At 45.8% G+C, this 24238-nt stretch overlaps 2 protein-coding genes across 5 annotated transcripts in view; one reads left to right on the top strand and one right to left on the bottom strand.

Annotated features, from left to right (window-relative positions):
• The window catches only part of agbl5 (AGBL carboxypeptidase 5), a 71974-nt gene extending 63978 nt beyond the window's left edge, over positions 1-7996 (top strand). Inside the window, 3 exon segments of the mRNA XM_042301144.1 lie at positions 5932-6095; positions 6194-6309; positions 7216-7996. Coding sequence (XP_042157078.1) covers positions 5932-6095; positions 6194-6309; positions 7216-7293 — 358 coding nt within the window. The 3' untranslated portion in view covers positions 7294-7996.
• Positions 7997-15478: 7482 nt separating this feature from the next.
• ost4 (oligosaccharyltransferase complex subunit 4 (non-catalytic)) lies at positions 15479-16501 on the bottom strand. 4 transcript variants are annotated; one of them, XM_024409744.2, is made up of 2 exons: positions 16369-16501; positions 15479-15817 (listed from the first exon to the last, which is right to left on the bottom strand). In XM_024409744.2, exon 1 carries the CDS (start codon positions 16498-16500, stop codon positions 16387-16389), a length of 114 nt encoding a protein of 37 aa, XP_024265512.1. In that variant the 5' UTR covers position 16501; the 3' UTR covers positions 15479-15817; positions 16369-16386. The 4 variants fall into 4 exon arrangements, with proteins under 4 accessions (XP_024265512.1, XP_024265513.1, XP_042157077.1 ...); XM_024409745.2 differs by having other exon boundaries at positions 15479-15762; XM_042301143.1 differs by having other exon boundaries at positions 15479-15709.
• Between the last annotated feature and the right edge of the window lie 7737 nt (positions 16502-24238).

Genomic DNA, 24238 nt, shown 5'->3' with positions numbered 1-24238 from the left:
TGCCGGGTGGAGAGGAACCAGGCTCTGAGGGGTGGCCAGTCCTCTTCTGGCTGTGCCGGGTGGAGAGGAACCAGGCTCTGAGGGGTGGCCAGTCCTCTTCTGGCTGTGCCGGGTGGAGAGGAACCAGGCTCTGAGGGGTGGCCAGTCCTCTACTGGCTGTACTGGGTAGAGGTTATAAGAGTACATGGCCATTTAAGGCCAGGTTGTTCTTCAAAATGTTCAAACGTTCATAGATGACCAGCAGGGTCAAACAATAATTACAGTGGTTCTAGAGGGTGCAACAGGTCGGTACCTCAGGAGTAAATGTCAGTTGGCTTTTCATAGCTGAGCATTCAGAGGTCGAGACAGCAGGTGCGGTAGAGAGAGAGAGATATATAAATAATAATATATATACACTGCTCAAAAAAATAAAGGGAACACTAAAATAACACATCCTAGATCTGAATTAATGAAATATTTTTATTAAATACTTTTTCTTTACATAGTTGAATGTCCTGACAACAAAATCACACAAAATTATCAATGGAAATCAAATGTATCAACCCATGGAGGTCTGGATTTGGAGTCACACTCAAAATTAAAGTGGAAAACCACACTACAGGCTGATCCAACTTTGATGTAATGTCCTTAAAACAAGTCAAAATGAGGCCCAGTAGTGTGTGTGGCCTCCACGTGCCTGTATGACCTCCCTACAAAACCTGGGCATGCTCCTGATGAGGTGGCGGATGGTCTCCTGAGGGATCTCCTCCCAGACCTGGACTAAAGCATCCGCCAACTCCTGGACAGTCTGTGGTGCAACGTGGCGTTGGTGGATGGAGCGAGACATGATGTCCCAGATGTGCTCAATTGGATTCAGGTCTGGGTAACGGGCGGGCCAGTCCATAGCATCAATGCCTTCCTCCTGCAGGAACTGCTGACACACTCCAGCCACATGAGGTCTAGCATCGTCTTGCATTAGGAGGAACCCAGGGCCAACCGCACCAGTATATGGTCTCACAAGGGGTCTGAGGATCTCATCTCGGTACCTAATGGCAGTCAGGCTACCTCTGGCGAGCACATGGAGGGCTGTGCGGCCCCCCCAAAGAAATGCCACCCCACACCATGACTGACCCACCACCAAACCGGTCATGCTGGAGGATGTTGCAGGCAGCAGAACGTTCTCCACGGCGTCTCCAGACTCTGTCACGTCTGTCACGTGCTCAGTGTGAACCTGCTTTCATCTGTGAAGAGCACAGGGCACCAGTGGTGAATTTGCCAATCTTGGTGTTCTCTGGCAAATGCCAAACGTCCTGCACGGTGTTGTCCTGACATTTCCAGACGAAGCATGCAGAGAAATATAAGAATATGTCTTCTGAGCAGAGGGCAAGTGCATCGAAAGAGTTGCTTTCTCACTTGCAAAAGCAGCAAAGACTTTTCACAAAACTGCATTCAGCATAAGACGGAATTGCGAGAGCTAGCTATGTACTGTCCCACGCTAAACATAGCAAGCCATTCGCTAAGGGCAAGTTTATTAAAGAATGTTTAACTGACTCTGCTGCACAAGAAAGAGCTGTTTGAAAATGTTTCCCTGTCAAGACGAACAGTGACACAGCGTGTTGAGGGCATCGCAGAGATTATGGAACAGCAGTTGAAAGACAAGGTAAAGGACCTATTTCTCCTTGGCCCTGGACGACATGGTGCAGTGGTTGATGTTCTAAACCCCAGACTTTGAAATTACAGAGGAGATTGATTCAGTCCTTGCAGAGCACCACCACAGGGAAAGATTTATTTGAGGAGGTTAAAAAGTGTGTGGCAAAGCTGGGACTGAGTTTTGAAAAGTTATCCAGTGGGACCATTGATGGGTGCCCAAACCTGACAGGAAAAATTGATGTCCTTTTGAAAAGGATATGAGATCAAGAAGCTGAGCTGAACCCAGATCAGACAATTATTTTCCTGCATTGCATTATTCATCAGGAGGTGCTCTGTAAATGTGCTCTGAAAATGAGCCATGTTGTGGATACAGTCACTAAAGTGGTAAACTTCATAAGAGCAAAATCTTTAAACCACAGACAGTTTGTCTCACTGTTGGAAGAGACGGCATTGGGTCCTGGAGATCTCCCCTGCCACACAAACGTGAGATGGCTGAGCTTCGGGAAGGTGCTTTAAAGCCTGAAGTTGGAGATTGCTGAGTTTTTGCAAATGAAAGGAAAATATGTGGATTTCCCTCAACTGCAACATAAAGAACGGTTGGCTGATTTTGCCTTCACTGTGGACATCATGGCCTCATGAATGAACTGAATTACAAACCACAAGGGAAGGGCCTTTTTGCACATCAGACGTACAGCCTTGGCAAAGCCTTCAAGGGAAAATTACTCCTCCTTACCCTCCAAGTAGAAGTCAACCATCTCCTTCTGACACTCCTAGTCTGTTCCCTATCAGATGACCTTCTGACACTACTAGTCTGTTCCCTATCAGATGACCTTCTGACACTACTAGTCTGTTCCCTATCAGATGACCTTCTGACACTACTAGTCTGTTCCCTATCAGATGACCTTCTGACACTACTAGTCTGTTCCCTATCAGATGACCTTCTGACACTACTAGTCTGTTCCCTATCAGATGACCTTCTGACACTCCTAGTCTGTTCCCTATCAGATGACCTTCTGACACTACTAGTCTGTTCCCTATCAGATGACCTTCTGACACTACTAGTCTGTTCCCTATCAGATGACCTTCTGACACTACCAGTCTGTTCCCTATCAGATGACCTTCTGACACTACCAGTCTGTTCCCTATCAGATGACCTTCTGACACTACTAGTCTGTTCCCTATCAGATGACCTTCTGACACTACTAGTCTGTTCCCTATCAGATGACCTTCTGACACTACTAGTCTGTTCCCTATCAGATGACCAGCGGGAGAATTATCCATCTCTGCTGTGTGCTTTGAACGGTGACTTTTCTCGTCGTTTTGAGGATTTCAAAGTGTTGTAAAATGACATGCTGTTGGTTTCCTCTCCTTTCACCTTCAATGTGGAAAACGCTCCCACTGACCTGCAACTTGAGCTTATCGATCGTCAGTCTGATGCAGTGATTGGAGAACTATTCAAAACAATGTCACTGACGAGCTTCTATGTGTCTCTCAATGAACACAACTTTCCAAAGATTAGGAGTCATGCTCAGAAGATGTTGGTACTGTTTGGGTCAACCTATGTATGGCACAGATCATCTCTTACTGACTCTCACCTCACAGCAATCCTGCGCATAACGACATCAGAAACTATACCTGACTTCACTGCTCTAGTCAATGCCCATCAGAGACTTCCCTCCTCACACTGATTGAGTAGTTTAAATGTAATGTTGAGCTCTCCCTCTTTCTTGTGTTTTTGTTCATACCAGTTATTAACAAGAGTTCTGTCCATGGTGCTGAATGCACAGTGTACTTTCCCTCTGTGTAGTTCATTGCATGTTTAATAATGAAGATACCTACCAAAAGGAGAACATGGATGCCAGAAATCTTGCTTGTTTGTAGGTGACCAAATACTTATTTTCCACCATCATTTGCAAATAAATTAATAAAAAAATGTTTTCTCATTTTGTCTGTCATAGTTGAAGTGTACCTATGTACCCATCTTTTTAAGTGGGAGAACTTGCACAATTGGTGGCTGACTAAATACTTTATGCCCACTGTATCTGTCAACACAGTCATACACATGATGTATAATCCTGTAATAGGATTCTGGTCCGCGATGGCAAAAATATATTCTAATGTGGCCCTGCATGGAAAATAGATGCCCAGGCTCCTGGTGTAGACCAATTAGGGTTTCTAATCTCTCCAAAAGAATGTGGTGATCGACAGACAGACACTATCTGACTGTCTCTTACCTGTCTAACCTCTATCTACCTACCTGTCTGTCTCTTACCTGTCTAACCTTTATCTACCTACCTGTCTGTCTCTTACCTGGGTAACTTTCTGTCTGTCTCTTAGCTGTCTAACCTCTACCTGTCTGACGGTCTCTAACATCTATCTTCAGTTGAAGTCGGAAGTTTACATACACTTAGGTTGAGTCATTAAAACTCATTTTCCAACCACTCCACACATTTATTATTAACAAACTATAGTTTTGGCAAGTCGGTTAGGACATCTACTTTGTGCATGACACAAGTACTTTTTCCAACAATTGTTGACAGATTATTTCACTTATAATTCACTGTATCACAATTCCAGTCGGTCAGAAGTTTACATACACTAAGTTGACTGGGCCTTTAAACAGCTTGGAAAATTCCAGAAAATGTCATGGCTTTAGAAGCTTCTGATAGGCTAATTGACATCATTTGAGTCAATTGGACGTGTAACTGAGGATGTATTTCAAGACCTACCTTCAAACTCAGTGCCTCTTTGACATCATGGGAAAATCAACAGAAATCAACCAAGACCAATTGTATACCTCCACAAGTCTGGTTCATCCTTGGGAGCAATTTCCAAACACCTGAAGGTACCACATTCATCTGTACAAACAATAGTACGCAAGTATAAACACCATGGGACCACGCAGGCGTCATACCGCTCAGGAAGGAGACGCGTTCTGTCTCCTAGAGATGAAGGTCCTTTGGTGAGAAAAGTGCAAATCAATCCCTGAACAACAGCAAAGGACCTTGTGAAGATGCTGGAGGAAACAGGTACAAAAGTATCTATATCCACAGTAAAACAAGTCCTATATCGACATAACCTGAAAGGCCGCTCAGCAAGGAAGAAGCCACTGCTCCAAAACCGCCATAAAAAAGCCAGACAACGGTTTGCAACAGCACATGGGGACAAAGATCGTACTTTTTGGAGAACTGTCCTCTGGTCTGATGGAACAAAAATAGAACTGTTTGGCCATAATGACCATCGTTATGTTTGGAGGAAAAAGGAGGAGGCTTGCAAGCCGAAGAACACCATTCCAAACGTGAAGCACGGGGGTGCCAGCATCATGTTGTGGGGGTGCTTCACTGCAGGAGGGACTGGTGCACTTCACAAAATAGATAGCATCATGAGGGAGGGAAATTTTGTGGATATATTGAAGCAACATCTCAAAACATCAGTCAGGAAGTTAAAACTTGGTCACAAATGGGTCTTCCAAATGGACAATGACCCAAAGCATACTTCTGAAGTTGTGGCAAAATGCCTTAAGGACAACAAAGTCAAGGTATTGGAGTGGCCATCACAAAGTCCTGGCCTCAATCCTATAGAAACATTGTGGGCAGAACTGAAAAAGTGTGTGCGAGCAAGGAGGCCTACAAACCTGACTCCGTTACACCAGCTCTGTCAGGAGGAATGGGCCAAAATTCACCCAACTTATTGTGGGAAGCTTATGGAAGGCTACCCGAAGCGTTTGACCCAAGTTAAACATTTTAAAGGCAATGCTACAAAATACTAATTGAGTGTATGTAAACTTCTGACCCACTGGGAATGTGATGAAAGAAATAAAAGCTGAAATAAATCATTCTCTCTACTATTATTCTGACATTTCACATTCTTGAAATGAAGTGGTGATCCTAACTGACCTAAGTCAGCGAATTTTTACTAGGATTAAATGTCAGGAATTGTGAAAAACTGAGTTTAAATGTATTTGTCTAAGGTTTATGTAAACTTCCGACTTCAACTGTACCTGTCTGTCTCTTACCTGTCTAACCTCTATCTACCTACCTGTCTGTCTCTTACCTGTCTAACCTCTATCTACCTACCTGTATGTCTCTTACCTGTCTAACCTCTATCTACCTACCTGTCTGTCTGTTACCTGTCTAACCTCTATCTACCTACCTGTCTGTCTGTTACCTGTCTAACCTCTATCCACCTACCTGTCTGTCTGTTACCTGTCTAACCTACCTGTCTAACATCTGTCTATTTGTCTGTCTCTTATCCACCTGTCTGTTACCTGTCTAACTTCTATCAATCTACCCGTCTGTCCAGGTGTGAGCTGCAGCCTCGGGCCAGCCGTATTCCCATTAGGAGGGCGGAGTCAACCACAGACACTCCCACTGCTGGCCTTAACCCCGCCTCCTCTGGCAGATGGGAGGAGTCAACTACCATGAGGGTCTGGAGACTCCTGAAACCTGGCCTCCGCAGACACCTAGGTACACACACACAAACACACACACACACACACACACACACACACACACACACACACACTCTCTGTAGATACATGATTATATATTGTGTATTTGTGTAGGTGTGTCGGAGAAGGAGGTTCCTTCGTTGCGTCTTGTTTCCAGAGCCCTGCTGAAGAACACGGACAGGAGTTCCCTCTACACACATTCTAGTACTGAAGAAACCACAGAGCCACAAGTAACCACCACACACACAGACTCACACCACAGACTCACTACAGACTCACACCACAGAGCCACAAGTAACCACCACTCACACCACAGAGCCACAAGTAACCACCACACACAGACTCACACCACAGACTCACTACAGACTCACACCACAGAGCCACAAGTAACCACCACACACACAGACTCACACCACAGACTCACACCACAGAGCCACAAGTAACCACCACACACAGACTCACACCACAGACTCACTACAGACTCACCACAGACTCACACCACAGACTCACACCACAGACTCACACCACAGAGCCACAAGTAACCACCACACACAGACTCACACCACAGACTCACTACAGACTCACACCACAGACTCACTACAGACTCACACCACAGACTCACTACAGACTCACTACAGACTCACCACAGACTCACTACAGACTCACACCACAGACTCACACCACAGAGCCACAAGTAACCCCCACACACAGACTCACACCACAGACTCACTACAGACTCACACCACAGAGCCACAAGTAACCACCACACACAGACTCACTACAGACTCACCCCACAGACTCACACCACAGATTCACACCACAGACTCACACCACAGACTCACTACACAGACTCACCACAGACTCACACCACAGAGCCACAAGTAACCACCACACACACAGACTCACCCCACAGACTCACCCCACAGATTCACCCCACAGATTCACACCACAGACTCACTACAGACTCACACCACAGACTCACACCACAGACTCACCCCACAGACACCCCACAGACTCACCCCACAGACACCCCACAGACTCACCCCACAGACACCCCACAGACTCACACTACAGACTCACCACAACTAAACACACCTGAAACATACACCACCTAGCAGTGTGTCCTGTCTTTGTAGGTTTGTGAGGAGAAGACCGGGTTCGAGGCTGAGGCAGTGTCTGTGTGTGAAACAGCACCCCTGTGTGGAGAGGCATGATAACTACACATTCCCAACCAGGACAGTGGGGACTGGATCCAGACTGACACACACTTCCCTCTGAGAGACCAGGCACCTGTTAGCACCACAACACCTTTTAGACAGAACTATTTTATTAAATCTTTTTAACTGTGTGATTCTTATACGTGTGTGTGTGTGTGTGTGTGTGTTGAAATACTGCAGTGTATATTGTGTAATGTAAAGCTTCTTGTGTGTTAGCTGCTGTAAAATCCTCTGCATGACCTGTAGGTATAATAATCTGAATATATCATGTTTTTAATGACCTGTAGGTATAATAATCTGAATATATCATGTATTTAATGATTGAAAGCCTTCCCCTCTCAGAGCATTCCTATAAAGGCTCCCGTATATAGTGCTCTACTTTGGAGCAGGGCCCTATATAGTGCTCTACTTTGGAGCAGGGCCCTATATAGTGCTCTACTTTGGAGCAGGGTCCATAGGTGTCTATCTAGTCAATACTTTGCCATTTGGAACGAACATTAGTCCACCACACTGATGTACAACAGCTACAATGAGATAATGAGATAAAATCTCAGGGCCACCCTTGAGATAAAATCAAATCACATTTTATTGGTCACATACACATATTTATCAGATGTTATTGGACACATACACATATTTATGAGATGTTATTGCTAGTGTTGCAAAATGCTTGATTAAACCAGAGTGGTGTGTAATGATACAAGTGTTTCTCTCTCTCTGTGTACGTGTATGGTGTATAGTCTGTAGTGTATGGTGTATAGTCTGTAGTGTATGGTGTATAGTCTGTAGTGTATGGTGTATAGTCTGTAGTGTATGGTGTATAGTCTGTAGTGTATGTTATATAGTCTGTAGTGTATGGTGTATAGTCTGTAGTGTATGGTGTATAGTCTGTAGTGTATGGTGTATAGTCTGTAGTGTATGGTGTATAGTCTGTAGTGTATGTTATATAGTCTGTAGTGTATGGTGTATAGTCTGTAGTGTGTGGTGTATAGTCTGTAGTGTATGGTGTATAGTCTGTAGTGTATGGTGTATAGTCTGTAGTGTACGGTGTATAGTCTGTAGTGTATGGTGTATAGTCTAGTGTATGGTGTATAGTCTGTAGTGTATGGTGTATAGTCTGTAGTGTATGGTGTATAGTCTGTAGTGTATGGTGTATAGTCTGTAGTGTATGGTGTATAGTCTGTAGTGTATGGTGTATAGTCTGTAGTGTATGGTGTATAGTCTGTAGTGTATGGTGTATAGTCTGTAGTGTATGGTGTATAGTCTGTAGTGTATGGTGTATAGTCTGTAGTGTATGGTGTATAGTCTGTAGTGTATGGTGTATAGTCTGTAGTGTATGGTATATAGTCTGTAGTGTATGGTGTATAGTCTGTAGTGTATGGTGTATAGTCTGTAGTGTATGGTGTATAGTCTGTAGTGTATGGTGTATAGTCTGTAGTGTATGGTGTATAGTGTGTAATGTATATCAAATCAAATTTATTTATATAGCCCTTCGTACATCAGCTGATATCTCAAAGTGCTGTACAGAAACCCAGCCTAAAACCCCAAACAGCAAGCAATGCAGGTGTAGAAGCACGGTGGCTAGGAAAAACTCCCTAGAAAGGCCAAAACCTAGAGAGGAACCAGGCTATGTGGGGTGGCCAGTCCTCTTCTGGCTGTGCCGGGTGGAGATTATAACAGAACATGGCCAAGATGTTCAAATGTTCATAAATGACCAGCATGGTCGAATAATAATATGCAGAACAGTTGAAACTGGAGCAGCAGCACAGTCAGGTGGAAGTTGAAACTGGAGCAGCAGCATGGCCAGGTGGACTGGGGACAGCAAGGAGTCATCATGTCAGGTAGTCCTGGGGCATGGTCCTAGGGCTCAGGTCAGTTGAAACTGGAACAGCAGCATGGCCAGGTGGACTGGGGACAGCAAGGAGTCATCATGTCAGGTAGTCCTGGGGCATGGTCCTAGGGCTCAGGTCCTCCGAGAGAGAGAAAGAAAGAGAGAAGGAGAGAATTAGAGAACGCACACTTAGATTCACACAGGACACCGAATAGGACAGGAGAAGTACTCCAGATATAACAAACTGACCCCAGCCCCCCGACACATAAACTACTGCAGCATAAATACTGGAGGCTGAGACAGGAGGGGTCATGAGACACTGTGGCCCCATCCGAGGACACCCCCGGACAGGGCCAAACAGGAAGGATATAACCCCACCCACTTTGCCAAAGCACAGCCCCCACACTACTAGAGGGATATCTTCAACCACCAACTTACCATCCTGAGACAAGGCTGAGTATAGCCCACAAAGATCTCCGCCACGGCACAACCCAAGGGGGGGGCGCCAACCCAGACAGGATGACCACAACAGTGAATCAACCCACTCAGGTGACGCACCCCCTCCAGGGATGGCATGAGAGAGCCCCAGCAAGCCAGTGACTCAGCCCCTGTAATAGGGTTAGAGGCAGAGAATCCCAGTGGAAAGAGGGGAACCGGCCAGGCAGAGACAGCAAGGGCGGTTCGTTGCTCCAGAGCCTTTCCGTTCACCTTCCCACTCCTGGGCCAGACTACACTCAATCATATGACCCACTGAAGAGATGAGTCTTCAGTAAAGACTTAAAGGTTGAGACCGAGTTTGCGTCTCTGACATGGGTAGGCAGACCGTTCCATAAAAATGGAGCTCTATAGGAGAAAGCCCTGCCTCCAGCTGTTTGCTTAGAAATTCTAGGGACAATTAGGAGGCCTGCGTCTTGTGACCGTAGCGTACGTGTAGGTATGTACGGCAGGACCAAATCAGAGAGATAGGTAGGAGCAAGCCCATGTAATGCTTTGTAGGTTAGCAGTAAAACCTTGAAATCAGCCCTTGCTTTGACAGGAAGCCAGTGTAGAGAGGCTAGCACTGGAGTAATATGATAAAAAAATGTTGGTTCTAGTCAGGATTCTAGCAGCCGTATTTAGCACTAACTGAAGTTTATTTAGTGCTTTATCCGGGTAGCCGGAAAATAGAGCATTGCAGTAGTCTAACCTAGAAGTGACAAAAGCATGGATAAATTTTCTGCATCATTTTTGGACAGAAAGTTTCTGATTTTTGCAATGTTACGTAGATGGAAAAAAGCTGTCCTCGAAATGGTCTTGATATGTTCTTCAAAAGAGAGATCAGGGTCCAGAGTAACGCCGAGGTCCTTCACAGTTTTATTTGAGACGACTGTACAACCATTAAGATTAATTGTCAGATTCAACAGAAGATCTCTTTGTTTCTTGGGACCTAGAACAAGCATCTCTGTTTTGTCCGAGTTTAATAGTAGAAAGTTTGCAGCCATCCACTTCCTTATGTCTGAAACACATGCTTCTAGCGAGGGCAATTTTGGGGCTTCACCATGTTTCATTGAAATGTACAGCTGTGTGTCATCCGCATAGCAGTGAAAGTTTACATTATGTTTTTGAATAACATCCCCAAGAGGTAAAATATATAGTGAAAACAATAGTGGTCCTAAAACGGAACCTTGAGGAACACCGAAACTTACAGTTGATTTGTCAGAGGACAAACCATTCACAGGAACTGATATCTTTCCGACAGACAAGACCTAAACCGGGTCAGAACTTGTCTGTGTAGACCAATTTGGGTTTCCAATCTCTCTAAAAGAATGTGGTGATTGATGGTATTAAATGCAGCACTAAAGAGGAGCACGAGGACAGATGCAGAGCATCGGTCTGATGCCATTAAAAGGTCATCTACCACCTTCACAAGTGCAGTCTCAGTGCTATGATGGTCTCTAAAACCAGACTGAAGCATTTCAGATACATTGTTTTGTCTTCAGGAAAGCAGTGAGTTACTGCGCAACAGCTTTTTCTAACATTTTTGTGAGGAATGGGAGATTCGATATAGGCTGATAGTTTTTATATTTTCTGAGTCAATGTTTGGCTTTTTTAAGAGAAGCTTTATTACTGCCACTTTTAGTGAGTTTGGTACACATCCGGTGGACAGAGAGCCGTTTATTATGTTCAACATATGAGGCCAAGCACAGGAAGCAGCTCTGTATCTGTATTCTTCGTAGCTGTTTACATACCACCACAGTCAGAGGTTGGCACAAAGACCGCATTGAATGAACTGTATTCCGCCATAAGCAAACACCCAGAGGCGGCGCTCCTAGTAGCCTGGGACTTTAATGCAGGGAAACTTAAATCCCTTTTACCACATTTCCATCAGCATGTTAAATGTGCAACCAGAGGGAAAATAAATCTGGACCTCCTGTACTCCACACACAGAGAAGCATATCAAGCTCTCACTCACCCTCCATTTGGCAAATCTGACCATAATTCCATTGTCCTGATTCCTGCTTACAAGCACAAATTAAAGCAGGAAGCACCAGTGACTAGATCAGTAAAAAAGTGGTCAGATGAAGCAGATGCTAAGCTACAGGACTGATTTGCAGCACAGACTGGAATATGTCCTCGGATTCCTCCAATGGCATTGAGGAATACACCACATCAGTCATCGGCTTTATCAATAAGTGCATCGAGGACATCATCCCCACAGTGACTGTACGTACATACCCCAACCAGAAGCCATGGATTACAGGCAACATTCGCACTGAACTGAAGGGTAGAGCTGTCGCTTTCAAGGTGCGGGACTCTAACACGGAAGCTTATAAGAAATCCCGCTATGCCCTCCGACGAACCATCAAACAGGCAAAGCGTCAATACAGGACTAAGATTGAATCGTACTACACCGGCTCTGACGCACATCTGTCATTCTATACTTCTGTATACGTCTGACCCCTCTTTGGACACTGTGTTAACTAACCTCCAGACGAGCTTCAATGCCATACAACTCTCCTTCCATGGCCTCCAACTGCTCTTAAATGCTAGTAAAACTAAATACATGATCTTCAACCGATCCCTGCCCACACCTGCCCGCCCGTCCAGCATCACTACTCTGGACGGCTCTGACTTAGAATACGTGGACAACTACAAATACCTAGGTGTCTGGTTAGACTGTAAACTCTCCTTTCAGACTCACATTAAGCATCTACAATCCAAAATTAAACCTAGAATCGGCTTCATATTTCGCAAAAAAGCCTCCTTCACTCATGCTACTAAACATACCCTCGTAAAACTGACTATCCTACCGATCTTAGTCTCCAACACTCTACTCAGCAAATTGGATGCAGTCTATCACAGTGCCATCCGTTTTGTCACCAAAGCCCCATATGCTACCCACCACTGTGACCTGTATGCTCTCATTGGCTGGCCCTCGCTTCATATTCGTCGCCAAACCCACTGGTTCAAGGTCACTTATAAGTCTTTGCTCGGTAAAGCCCCGCCTTATCTCAGCTCACTGGTCACCATAGCAACACCCACCCGTAGCACGCGATCCAGCAGGTATATTTCACTGGTCATCCCCAGAGCCAACTCCTCTTTGGCCGCCTTTCCTTCCAGTTCTCTGGTGCCAATGACTGGAACGAATTCAAAAATCACTGAAGCTGGAGACTTAAATCTCCCTTACTAACTTTAATCATCAGCTGTTAGAGAAGCTTACGGATCACTGCACCTGTACACAGCCCATCTGTAAATAGCCCAACCAACTACCTCATCCCCATATTATTTATTTTTGCTATTTTGCACCTCAGTATCTCTACTTGCACATCATCGTCTTCACATCTATCAATCCAGTGTTAATGCTGAATTGTAATTAATTCGCCACTATGGCCTATTTATTGCTTTACCTCACTAATCTGCATTTCACTGTATATATATATTTATTTTGTGTTATTGACTCTACGTTTGTTTGTTCCATGTGAAACTCTGTGTTGTTGTTTTTGTTGTGTTGTCTGCTCACACTGCTATGCTTTATCTTGGCAGGTCGCAGTTGTAAATGAGAACTTGTTCTCAACTAGCCTACCTGGTTAAATAAAGGTTAAATAAAAAATTACTAAAATTGGCTTCATCAATAAGTGCATCGATGACGTCATCCCCACGTACCCCAACCAGAAGCCATGGATTACAGGCAGCATTCGCATTGAGCTGAAGGGAGCTGTCGCTTTCAAGGAACGGAAGCTTATAAGAAATCCCGCTATGCCCTCTGACGAACCATCAAACAGGAAAAGTGTCAATACAGGACTCAGATCGCATTGTACTACACCGGGTCTGACGCTTGTCAGATGTGGCAGGGCTTGCAAACCATTACAGACTATGAAGGGAAGCACAGCTGAGAGCTGCCCAGTGACACGAGCCTACCAGACGAGCTAAACTACTTCTATGCTCGCTTTGAGGCAAATATCACTGAAACATGCATGAGAGCACCAGCTGTATCGGAAGACTGTGTGATCCCGCTGTCCGCAGCTGATGTGAGTAAGACCAGTTGTATTCAGCATTTCACTGTGAGGTCTACTACACCTGTTGTATTCAGCATTTCACTGTGAGGTCTACTACACCTGTTGTATTCAGCATTTCACTGTAAGGTCTACTACACCTGTTGTATTCAGCATTTCACTGTGAGGTCTACACCTGTTGTATTCAGCATTTCACTGTGAGGTCTACTACACCTGTTGTATTCAGCATTTCACTGTGAGGTCTACTACACCTGTTGTATTCAGCATTTCACTGTGAGGTCTACTACACCTGTTGTATTCAGCATTTCACTGTAAGGTCTACTACACCTGTTGTATTCAGCATTTCACTGTGAGGTCTACTACACCTGTTGTATTCGGCGCATGTGACTAATACCTATATATTTTTATTTCCCTTGACAAGTCTCCCAGTCCGATGCTGAAAAACGTCCTCACAGCATGATGCTGCCACCAACATGCTTCACCGTAGGGATGGTTTCCTCCAGACGTGACGCTTGGCATTCAGGCCAAAGAGTTCAATCTTGGTTTCATCAGACCAGAGAATCTTATTTCTCATGGTCTCAGAGTCTTTAGGTGCCTTTTGGCAAATTCCAAGCAGGCTTTCGTGTGCCTTTTACTGAGGAGTGGCTTCCGTCTGGCCACTCTACCATAAAGGCCTGATTGGCGGAGTGCTGCAGAGATGGTTGTCCTTCTGGATGGTTCTCCCATCTCCACAGAGGAACTCTGGAGCGCTGTCAGAGTCACCTCCCTGACCAAGGCCTTTCTCCCCCGATTGCTCAGTTTAGCCGGGCGGACAGCTCTAAGAAGAGTCTTCATGGTTCCAAACTTCTTCCATTTAATAATGATGGAGGCGACTGTGCTCTTGGGGATCTTCAATTCTGCATAAATGTTTTGGTACCCTTCCCCAGATCTGTGCCTCGACACAATCCTGTCTCGGAGCTCTACGGACAATTCCTTCAACTTCATGGCTTGGTTTTTGCTCTGACGTGCACTGTCAATTGTGGGACGTTATATAGACAGGTGTGTGTCTTTCCAAATTCTGTCCAATCAATTGAATATACCACAGGCGGACTCCCAAGTTGTAGAAACATCAAGGATGATCAATGGAAACAGGATGCACCTTAGCTCAATTTTGAGTCTCATTGCAAAGGGTCTGAATACTTATGCAAATACAAAGGTGTGTTTAAAAAAAAAAAAGTAATACATTTGGAAAACTTGTTTTTGCTTTCTCATTGTGATGTCATTATGGGGTCTTGTGTGTAGATCGAGGATATTTAATTTTAGAATAAGGTTGTAATGTAACAAAATGTGGAAAACGTCAACGGGTCTGAATACTTCCCGAATGCACGGTATCTGCAATATTAAAGTTGATCTACCCCCTTAAAACAACAATTATTACAGATGGCCATCGTGCCATCTGACATATAACAATTATTACAGATGGCCATCGTGCTATCTGACATAACGTAATTGTATAGAAGGACTTCAACAGTAGATCAGTTACTGAATGTTTGCAGAAAGCTGTGTGTGTGTGTGCATAGTGTACACAGGGATGGAATGGAATTTAAGAGCCCGGGGCTGGCTCTTTCCAGACCGGGGCTGGCTCTTTCCAGACCGGGGCTGGCTCTTTCCAGACCGGGCTACATTTTTTGTCTTCCCAAATATCCCATGGCACCGATTTTTGACCCAGGCTAGTAGGAATTGCAGTCTAGAAGCCCGGCTTGCCAAAATCCATGAATTCCATCCGGAGTGCACGTATTGCAGTACTGTAATGTGTGTTCACTTAATGTTAGTAGAAATGCCAACAAGGTTTTTCAGTCAATCACCAAACTGATAAGCATTTGTTGACAGGCATTTTATTAGAAAACACTCCTGTACAGGCTGGGAGAGAGACAGACAGGGAAGGAGAAAAGATGAACGATGAAGAAGAGGCTGCTGCTCTCTCTGGACCCCCTCAGCCGCCACCTGTGAGGAGAGGCGTCGCACTGCTGCTCTCTCTGGTCCCCCTCAGCCGCCACCTGTGAGGAGAGGCGTCTCACTGCTGCTCTCTCTGGTCCCCCTCAACCGCCACCTGTGAGGAGAGGCGTCTCACTGAGTCTCTCTCTGGTTCCCCTCAACCGCCACCTGTGAGGAGAGGCGTCTTACTGCGTCTCTCTCTGGTCCCCCTCAGCCGCCAGCTCTGAGGACAGGCCAAGAGTCAGATGGTGCAATGTGAGAGGCACACTATTGCCTACTTGGGCCCTGGTCAAAAGTGGTGCACTAAATAGGGAATAGGGTGCCATATGGGATGAAGCCACAGCCTCACTAATCCAAGTATTCAATATTCCAATGGACCCTGAATTCACCCAGTATCCAGACTGCCAGATCAAGAAGCTTGAAATACCGCTTGATTTTTTAAGAACTTTGCCATTTTCATCCTCATTCACAGCAGCCTCATTCACAGCAGTCACATTGGACAACAGGATAGTGTCAGCCAATCAGCTTCTTTGTTGTTCAACGCCAGTCCATGAAGCTCTGTTTAAGCTAGCTAGTATGAGGACTTGATCTGGCAGTCTGGATACTGGGCGAATTCGGGGTACATTTGAATATTGAATACTTGAATTGAGGTACATGCTCGAGCCATATCCGGCTCTGAGCTACCCTATTTGAGAACGGAGCCTCCTCCCACTCGAAGAGAAAAACAATGTGGTAGAGAGGGATCTCTGGCTACATCCTTCCCACAATCCTCACCTCCTCTCCAGGGCAGTTCTACTCCAGTTTCTTGGGGTTGTTGACAGCTACATAGTGATATAGAACCACCAGCAGGAACAGAGACACACCCAACATGTTGGCAAAGATGGCCAGCTGCACGTCAGTCACCATTCTGGAGGGGGGAAACATACATAACATCACCATTCTGGATGGGGGGCAGAAACATACATAATATCACCATTCTGGAGGGCGGGGCAGAAACATACATAATATCACCATTCTGGAGGAGGGGGGCGGAAACATACATATCATTACCATTCTGGGGGGGACCAAAACATACATAACATTACCATTCTGGAGGGGGGCAGAAACATACATATCATTACCATTCTGGAGGGGGGCAGAAACATACATATCATTACCATTCTGGAGGGGGGGCAGAAACATACATATCATTACCATTCTGGAGGGGGGACATACATATTATCACCATCATTCTGTAAGGAGTGGAGGGGGACATTCATATCATCACCATTCTGGACTGGGGGGGGGGATATACATATTATCACCATCATTCTGTAAGGAGTGGAGGGGGGACATTCATATCATCACCATTCTGTAAGGAGTTTAAAAACCCAAATGTTATGCAAATGTCACTTAAATATGAACAAATATGAATCATTGTTCATGTTTAGACAATTACTTTCAATACATCATGAATAAATACATATACTATTACATCATGAATAAACTCATGTACTATTACACGAGGGCCTTTTATTTTGAACATTCCCTATATTCCGCGATCCGGAAGTAATTGTTGAGACGCTGGATGTAGGGATGACCAGGGTTTGTTCTCTTGATAAGTGCGTGATTTGGACAATTTTCCTGTCCTGCTAAGCATTCAAAATGTAACGACTACGTTTGTGTATCGGGGAAATGTGTGGAGTAAAACTCCAGTAGCTACTTTAATAGATTGATGCCGCGTTCAAAACAACTGAACTAGGAAAACTACAATGTTGAATCCTGACGCCAGTTAACTTGAGGTCGGAAACCCTCTAGAAAGAGGCCCGAAATCCCCATTTGGATGAATTTTGAATCTTTTGTTCCCCAGTCGGAGTAACACGTTCCCAGGGGTTTTGAACACACTGAAGTCGGAGATTTAGTCCCCCCCATGCCGTTGTTTAAAATACGACACTAGTTACCTAACTACTCATTAGGCAGCTTAGCAAAACATGGATGGTTGGCCGACTGGTCATTAATAATTGGCACATTATGAATAGTTGATAACATGATTAAGACGATGATGATTAAGACGTTAGCTAGTTATGCCTAACGTTACAAAATGAGGATAGCTATGATCATGTTTTCATCAGTGGCCAACGTTGCAAAGCACAACTCGCCGGCAAAATCGGCCTTTGATTTTATAAAATAAATAAATCATTCGACTACATTTCAGCAAAAAAATTACCAATACATTCCTTACGTTATTTCTCGCTGATGTGTAATTTAGTTCGTTCGTTGCAGACTCAGTTTGCCTTTCTGATGTGTGATGCAGGTTTCCGGTCCTGTCGCTTCCGACTAGAGGGCCACGTCATGGTAATGAGGGCGGCGCCATAGAAATATAATTTATAGATCGGTTCTGTCTGTACATATTGTAACCTGGGGTGTATTCATTCCGCTGATTCTGTTGCACAACGGAACGTTTTGCAACTGTTTGGAGTTTCTATTGGACAAATTCAGGTACGTCCCTCCCTGTTTCGTTGCGTTTGCTTCCGTTTAAGAAAGGTTTTGCAACAGAATCGACTGAATGAATAGGCTACATTCCTGATTTCTATGAATATAATTATGAATATTTAATTTGCAAATATTAATCTAGATTAGAATATCATATGTGAAAGTGAATCAATGATTTAGATTTGATACAAGTTGTTGGTAATGGTGGCTCCGGGGGCAGTGGTGTGGTAAAAGCGGCTAGCTAGAGTTTGTCTGAGAGGTAGGCTGTGGATGCCCTCACCCAATAGTACTTATTGCTGATGGTTAAGGTTCTGACTACAGGCTGTCCGGCTAGAACAAGGCATGTGTGTCCATATCCAGAGTCTGATTGGCTCTTGGTCAGCACCACACATTAGAACACACATCAAGATGCGCCATACTGGATGGCCACCGTTTTGCTCCGACCCAACTTTGATATTTTGTGATCATTTTGTTGTTTATTTTTGCTCTGTTTTCACTAAATGTTTCCGCTGTTATTTCTGACATAAATAGCTAACAAAATAGCTGTGTGGGCCGATTTAACCTTGTATCTTTATTGACCTTTTATTTCAATATTTACACTCCCTCTGCACACTGACAGGACTCAACACACGGACAGGACTCTACACACTGACAGGACTCAACACACTGACAGGACTCAACACACTGACAGGACTCTACACACTGACAGGACTCTACACACTGACAGGACTCAACACACTGACAGGACTCTACACACTGACAGGACTCTACACACTGACAGGACTCTACACACTGACAGGAATCTACACACTGACAGGACTCTACACACTGACAGGACTCTACACACTGACAGGACTCTACACACGGACAGGACTCTACACACTCACAGGACTCAACACACTGACAGGACTCTACACACTGACAGGACTCTACACACTGACAGGACCCTACACACTGACAGGACTCTACACACTGACAGGACTCTACACTCTCACAGGACTCAACACACTGACACTGACAGGACTCTACACACTGACAGGACTCTACACACTGACAGGAATCAACACACTGACAGGACTCTACACACTGACAGGACTCTACACACTGACAGGACTCTACACACAGACAGGACTCTACACACTCACAGGACTCAACACACTGACAGGACTCTACACACTGACAGGACTCTACACACTGACAGGACTCTACACACTGACAGGACTCTACACACTGACAGGACCCTACACACTCACAGGACTCTACACACAGACAGGACCCTACACACTCGCAGGACTCAACACACTGACACTGACAGGACTCTACACACTGACAGGACTATACACACTGACAGGACTCTACACACTGACAGGAATCTACACACTGACAGGACTCTACACACTGACAGGACTCTACACACTGACAGGACTCTACACACTGACAGGACCCTACACACTCACAGGACTCTACACACTGACAGGACCCTACACACTGACAGGACTCTACACACTAACAAGACTCTACACACTGACAGGACTCTACACACTCACAGGACTCAACACACTGACACTGACAGGACTCTACACACTGACAGGACTCTACACACTGACAGGACTCTACACACTGACAGGAATCTACACACTGACAGGACTCTACACATTGACAGGACTCTACACACTGACAGGACCCTACACACTGACAGGACTCTACACACTAACAAGACTCTACACACTGACAGGACTCTACACACTCACAGGACTCAACACACTGACACTGACAGGACTCTACACACTGACAGGACTCTACACACTGACAGGAATCAACACACTGACAGGACTCTACACACTGACAGGACTCTACACACTGACAACAGGACTCTACACACTGACAGGACTATACACACTGACAGGACTCTACACAATCACAGGACTCTACACACTGACAGGACTCTGCACACTCACAGGACTCTACACACTGACAGGACTCTACACACTCACAGGACCCTACACACTGACAGGACTCTACACACTGACAGGACTCTACACTGACAGGACTCTACACACTGACAACAGGACTCTACACACTGACAGGACTCTACACACTCACAGGACTCAACACACTGACAGGACTCTACACACTGACAGGACTCTACACACTGACAGGACCCTACACACTGACAGGACTCTACACACTAACAGGACTCTACACACTGACAGGACTCTACACACTCACAGGACTCAACAAACTGACACTGACAGGACTCTACACACTGACAGGAATCTACACACTGACAGGAATCAACACACTGACAGGACTCTACACACTGACAGGACTCTACACACGGACAGGACTCTACACACTGACAGGACTCTACACACGGACAGGACTCTACACACTCACAGGACTCAACACACTGACAGGACTCTACACACTGACAGGACTCTACACACTGACCGGACCCTACACACTCACAGGACTCAACACACTGACACTGACAGGACTCTACACACTGACAGGACTATACACACTGACAGGACTCTACACACTGACAGGAATCTACACACTGACAGGACTCTACACACTGACAGGACTCTACACACTGACAGGACCCTACACACTCACAGGACTCAACACACTGACACTGACAGGACTCTACACACTGACAGGACTCTACACACTGACAGGACTCTACACACTGACAGGAATCTACACACTGACAGGACTCTACACACTGACAGGACTCTACACACTGACAGGACTCTACACACGGACAGGACTCTACACACTCACAGGACTCAACACACTGACAGGACTCTACACACTGACAGGACTCTACACACTGACCGGACCCTACACACTCACAGGACTCAACACACTGACACTGACAGGACTCTACACACTGACAGGACTATACACACTGACAGGACTCTACACACTGACAGGAATCAACACACTGACAAGACTCTACACACTGACAGCACTCTACACACTAACAGGACTCTACACACTGACACTGAAAGGACTCTACACACTGACAGGACTCAACACACTGACAGGACTCTACACACTGACAGGACTCTACACACTGACAGGACCCTACACACTGACAGGACTCTACACACTAACAGGACTCTACACACTGACACTGAAAGGACTCTACACACTGACAGGACTCTACATACTGACAGGACTCTGCACACTCACAGGACTCTACACACTGACAGGACTCTACACACTGACAGGACTCTGCATACTGACAGGACTCTGCACACTCACAGGACTACACACTGACAGGACTCTACACACTCACAGGACTCTACACACTCACAGGACCCTACACACTGACTCTACACACTGACAGGACTCTACACACTGACAGGACTCTACACTGACAGGACTCTACACACTGACAACAGGACTCTACACACTGACAGGACTCTACACACTGACTCTACACACTGACAGGACTCTACAAACTGACAGGACTCTACACACTAACAGGACTCTACACACTGACAGGACTCTGCACACTCACAGGACCCTACACACTGACAGGACTCTACACACTGACACTGACAGGACTCTACACACTGACAGGACTCTACACACTGACAGGACCCTACACACTCGCAGGACTCAACACACTGACACTGACAGGACTCTACACACTGACAGGACTATACACACTGACAGGACTCTACACACTGACAGGAATCTACACACTGACAGGACTCTACACACTGACAGGACTCTACACACTGACAGGACTCTACACACTGACAGGACCCTACACACTCACAGGACTCAACACACTGACACTGACAGGACTCTACACACTGACAGGACTCTACACACTGACAGGACTCTACACACTGACAGGAATCTACACACTGACAGGACTCTACACACTGACAGGACTCTACACACTGACAGGACCCTACACACTGACAGGACTCTACACACTAACAAGACTCTACACACTGACAGGACTCTACACACTCACAGGACTCAACACACTGACACTGACAGGACTCTACACACTGACAGGACTCTACACACTGACAGGAATCAACACACTGACAGGACTCTACACACTGACAGGACTCTACACACTGACACTGACAGGACTCTACACACTGACAGGACTCTGCACACTGACAGGACTCTGCACACTCACAGGACTACACACTGACAGGACTCTACACACTCACAGGACTCTACACACTCACAGGACCCTACACACTGACTCTACACACTGACAGGACTCTACACACTGACAGGACTCTACACTGACAGGACTCTACACACTGACAACAGGACTCTACACACTGACAGGACTCTACACACTGACTCTACTACTGACAGGACTCTACACACTCACAGGACTCAACACACTGACAGGACTCTACACACTGACAGGACTCTACACACTGACAGGACTCTACACACTCACAGGACTCAACACACTCACAGGACTACACACTGACACTGACAGGACTCTACACACTGACAGGAATCTACACTGACAGGACTCTGCACACTCACAGGACCCTACACACTGACAGGACTCTACACACTGACACTGACAGGACTCTACACACTGACAGGAATCTACACACGGACAGGACTCTACACACTCACAGGACTCAACACACTGACAGGACTCTACACACTGACAGGACTCTACACACTGACCGGACCCTACACACTCACAGGACTCAACACACTGACACTGACAGGACTCTACACACTGACAGGACTATACACACTGACAGGACTCTACACACTGACAGGAATCTACACACTGACAGGACTCTACACACTGACAGGACTCTACACACTGACAGGACCCTACACACTCACAGGACTCAACACACTGACACTGACAGGACTCTACACACTGACAGGACTCTACACACTGACAGGACTCTACACACTGACAGGAATCTACACACTGACAGGACTCTACACACTGACAGCACTCTACACACGGACAGGACTCTACACACTCACAGGACTCAACACACTGACAGGACTCTACACACTGACAGGACTCTACACACTGACAGGACCCTACACACTGACAGGACTCTACACACTAACAGGACTGTACACACTGACAGGACTCTACACACTCACAGGACTCAACACACTGACACTGACAGGACTCTACACACTGACAGGACTCTACACTGACAGGACTCTACACACTGACAACAGGACTCTACACACTGACAGGACTCTACACACTGACAGGACTCTACAAACTGACAGGACTCTACACACTAAGAGGACTCTACACACTGACAGGACTCTGCACACTCACAGGACCCTACACACTGACAGGACTCTACACACTGACAGGACTCTACACATTGACACTGACAGGACTCTACACACTGACAGGACTCTACACATTAACACTGACAGGACTCTACATACTGACAGGACTCTGCACACTCACAGGACTCTACACACTGACAGGACTCTACACACTGACAGGACTCTGCACACTGACAGGACTCTGCACACTCACAGGACTACACACTGACAGGACTCTACACACTCACAGGACTCTACACACTCACAGGACCCTACACACTGACTCTACACACTGACAGGACTCTACACACTGACAGGACTCTACACACTGACAGGACTCTACACACTGACAACAGGACTCTACACACTGACAGGACTCTACACACTGACTCTACACACTGACAGGACTCTACACACTCACAGGACTCAACACACTGACAGGACTCTACACACTGACAGGACTCTACACACTGACAGGACCCTACACACTGACAGGACTCTACACACTAACAGGACTCTACACACTGACAGGACTCTACACACTGACAGGAATCTACACTGACAGGACTCTACACACTGACAGGACTCTACACACTGACAGGACTCTACACACTGACTCTACACACTGACTCTACACACTGACAGGACTCTACACTGACATGACTCTACACACTGACAGGACTCTATACACTGAAAGGACTCTACACACTGACAACAGGACTCTACACACTGACAGGACTCTACACACTGACAGGAATCTACACTGACAGGACTCTACACACTGACAGGACTCTACACACTGACAGGACTCTGCACACTCACAGGACCCTACACACTGACAGGACTCTACACA

Source organism: Oncorhynchus tshawytscha, linkage group LG18, assembly GCF_018296145.1.
Source record: "Oncorhynchus tshawytscha isolate Ot180627B linkage group LG18, Otsh_v2.0, whole genome shotgun sequence".
NCBI classification, from domain to species: domain Eukaryota; kingdom Metazoa; phylum Chordata; class Actinopteri; order Salmoniformes; family Salmonidae; genus Oncorhynchus; species Oncorhynchus tshawytscha.
This window is presented reverse-complemented; position numbering and strand designations above follow the sequence as displayed.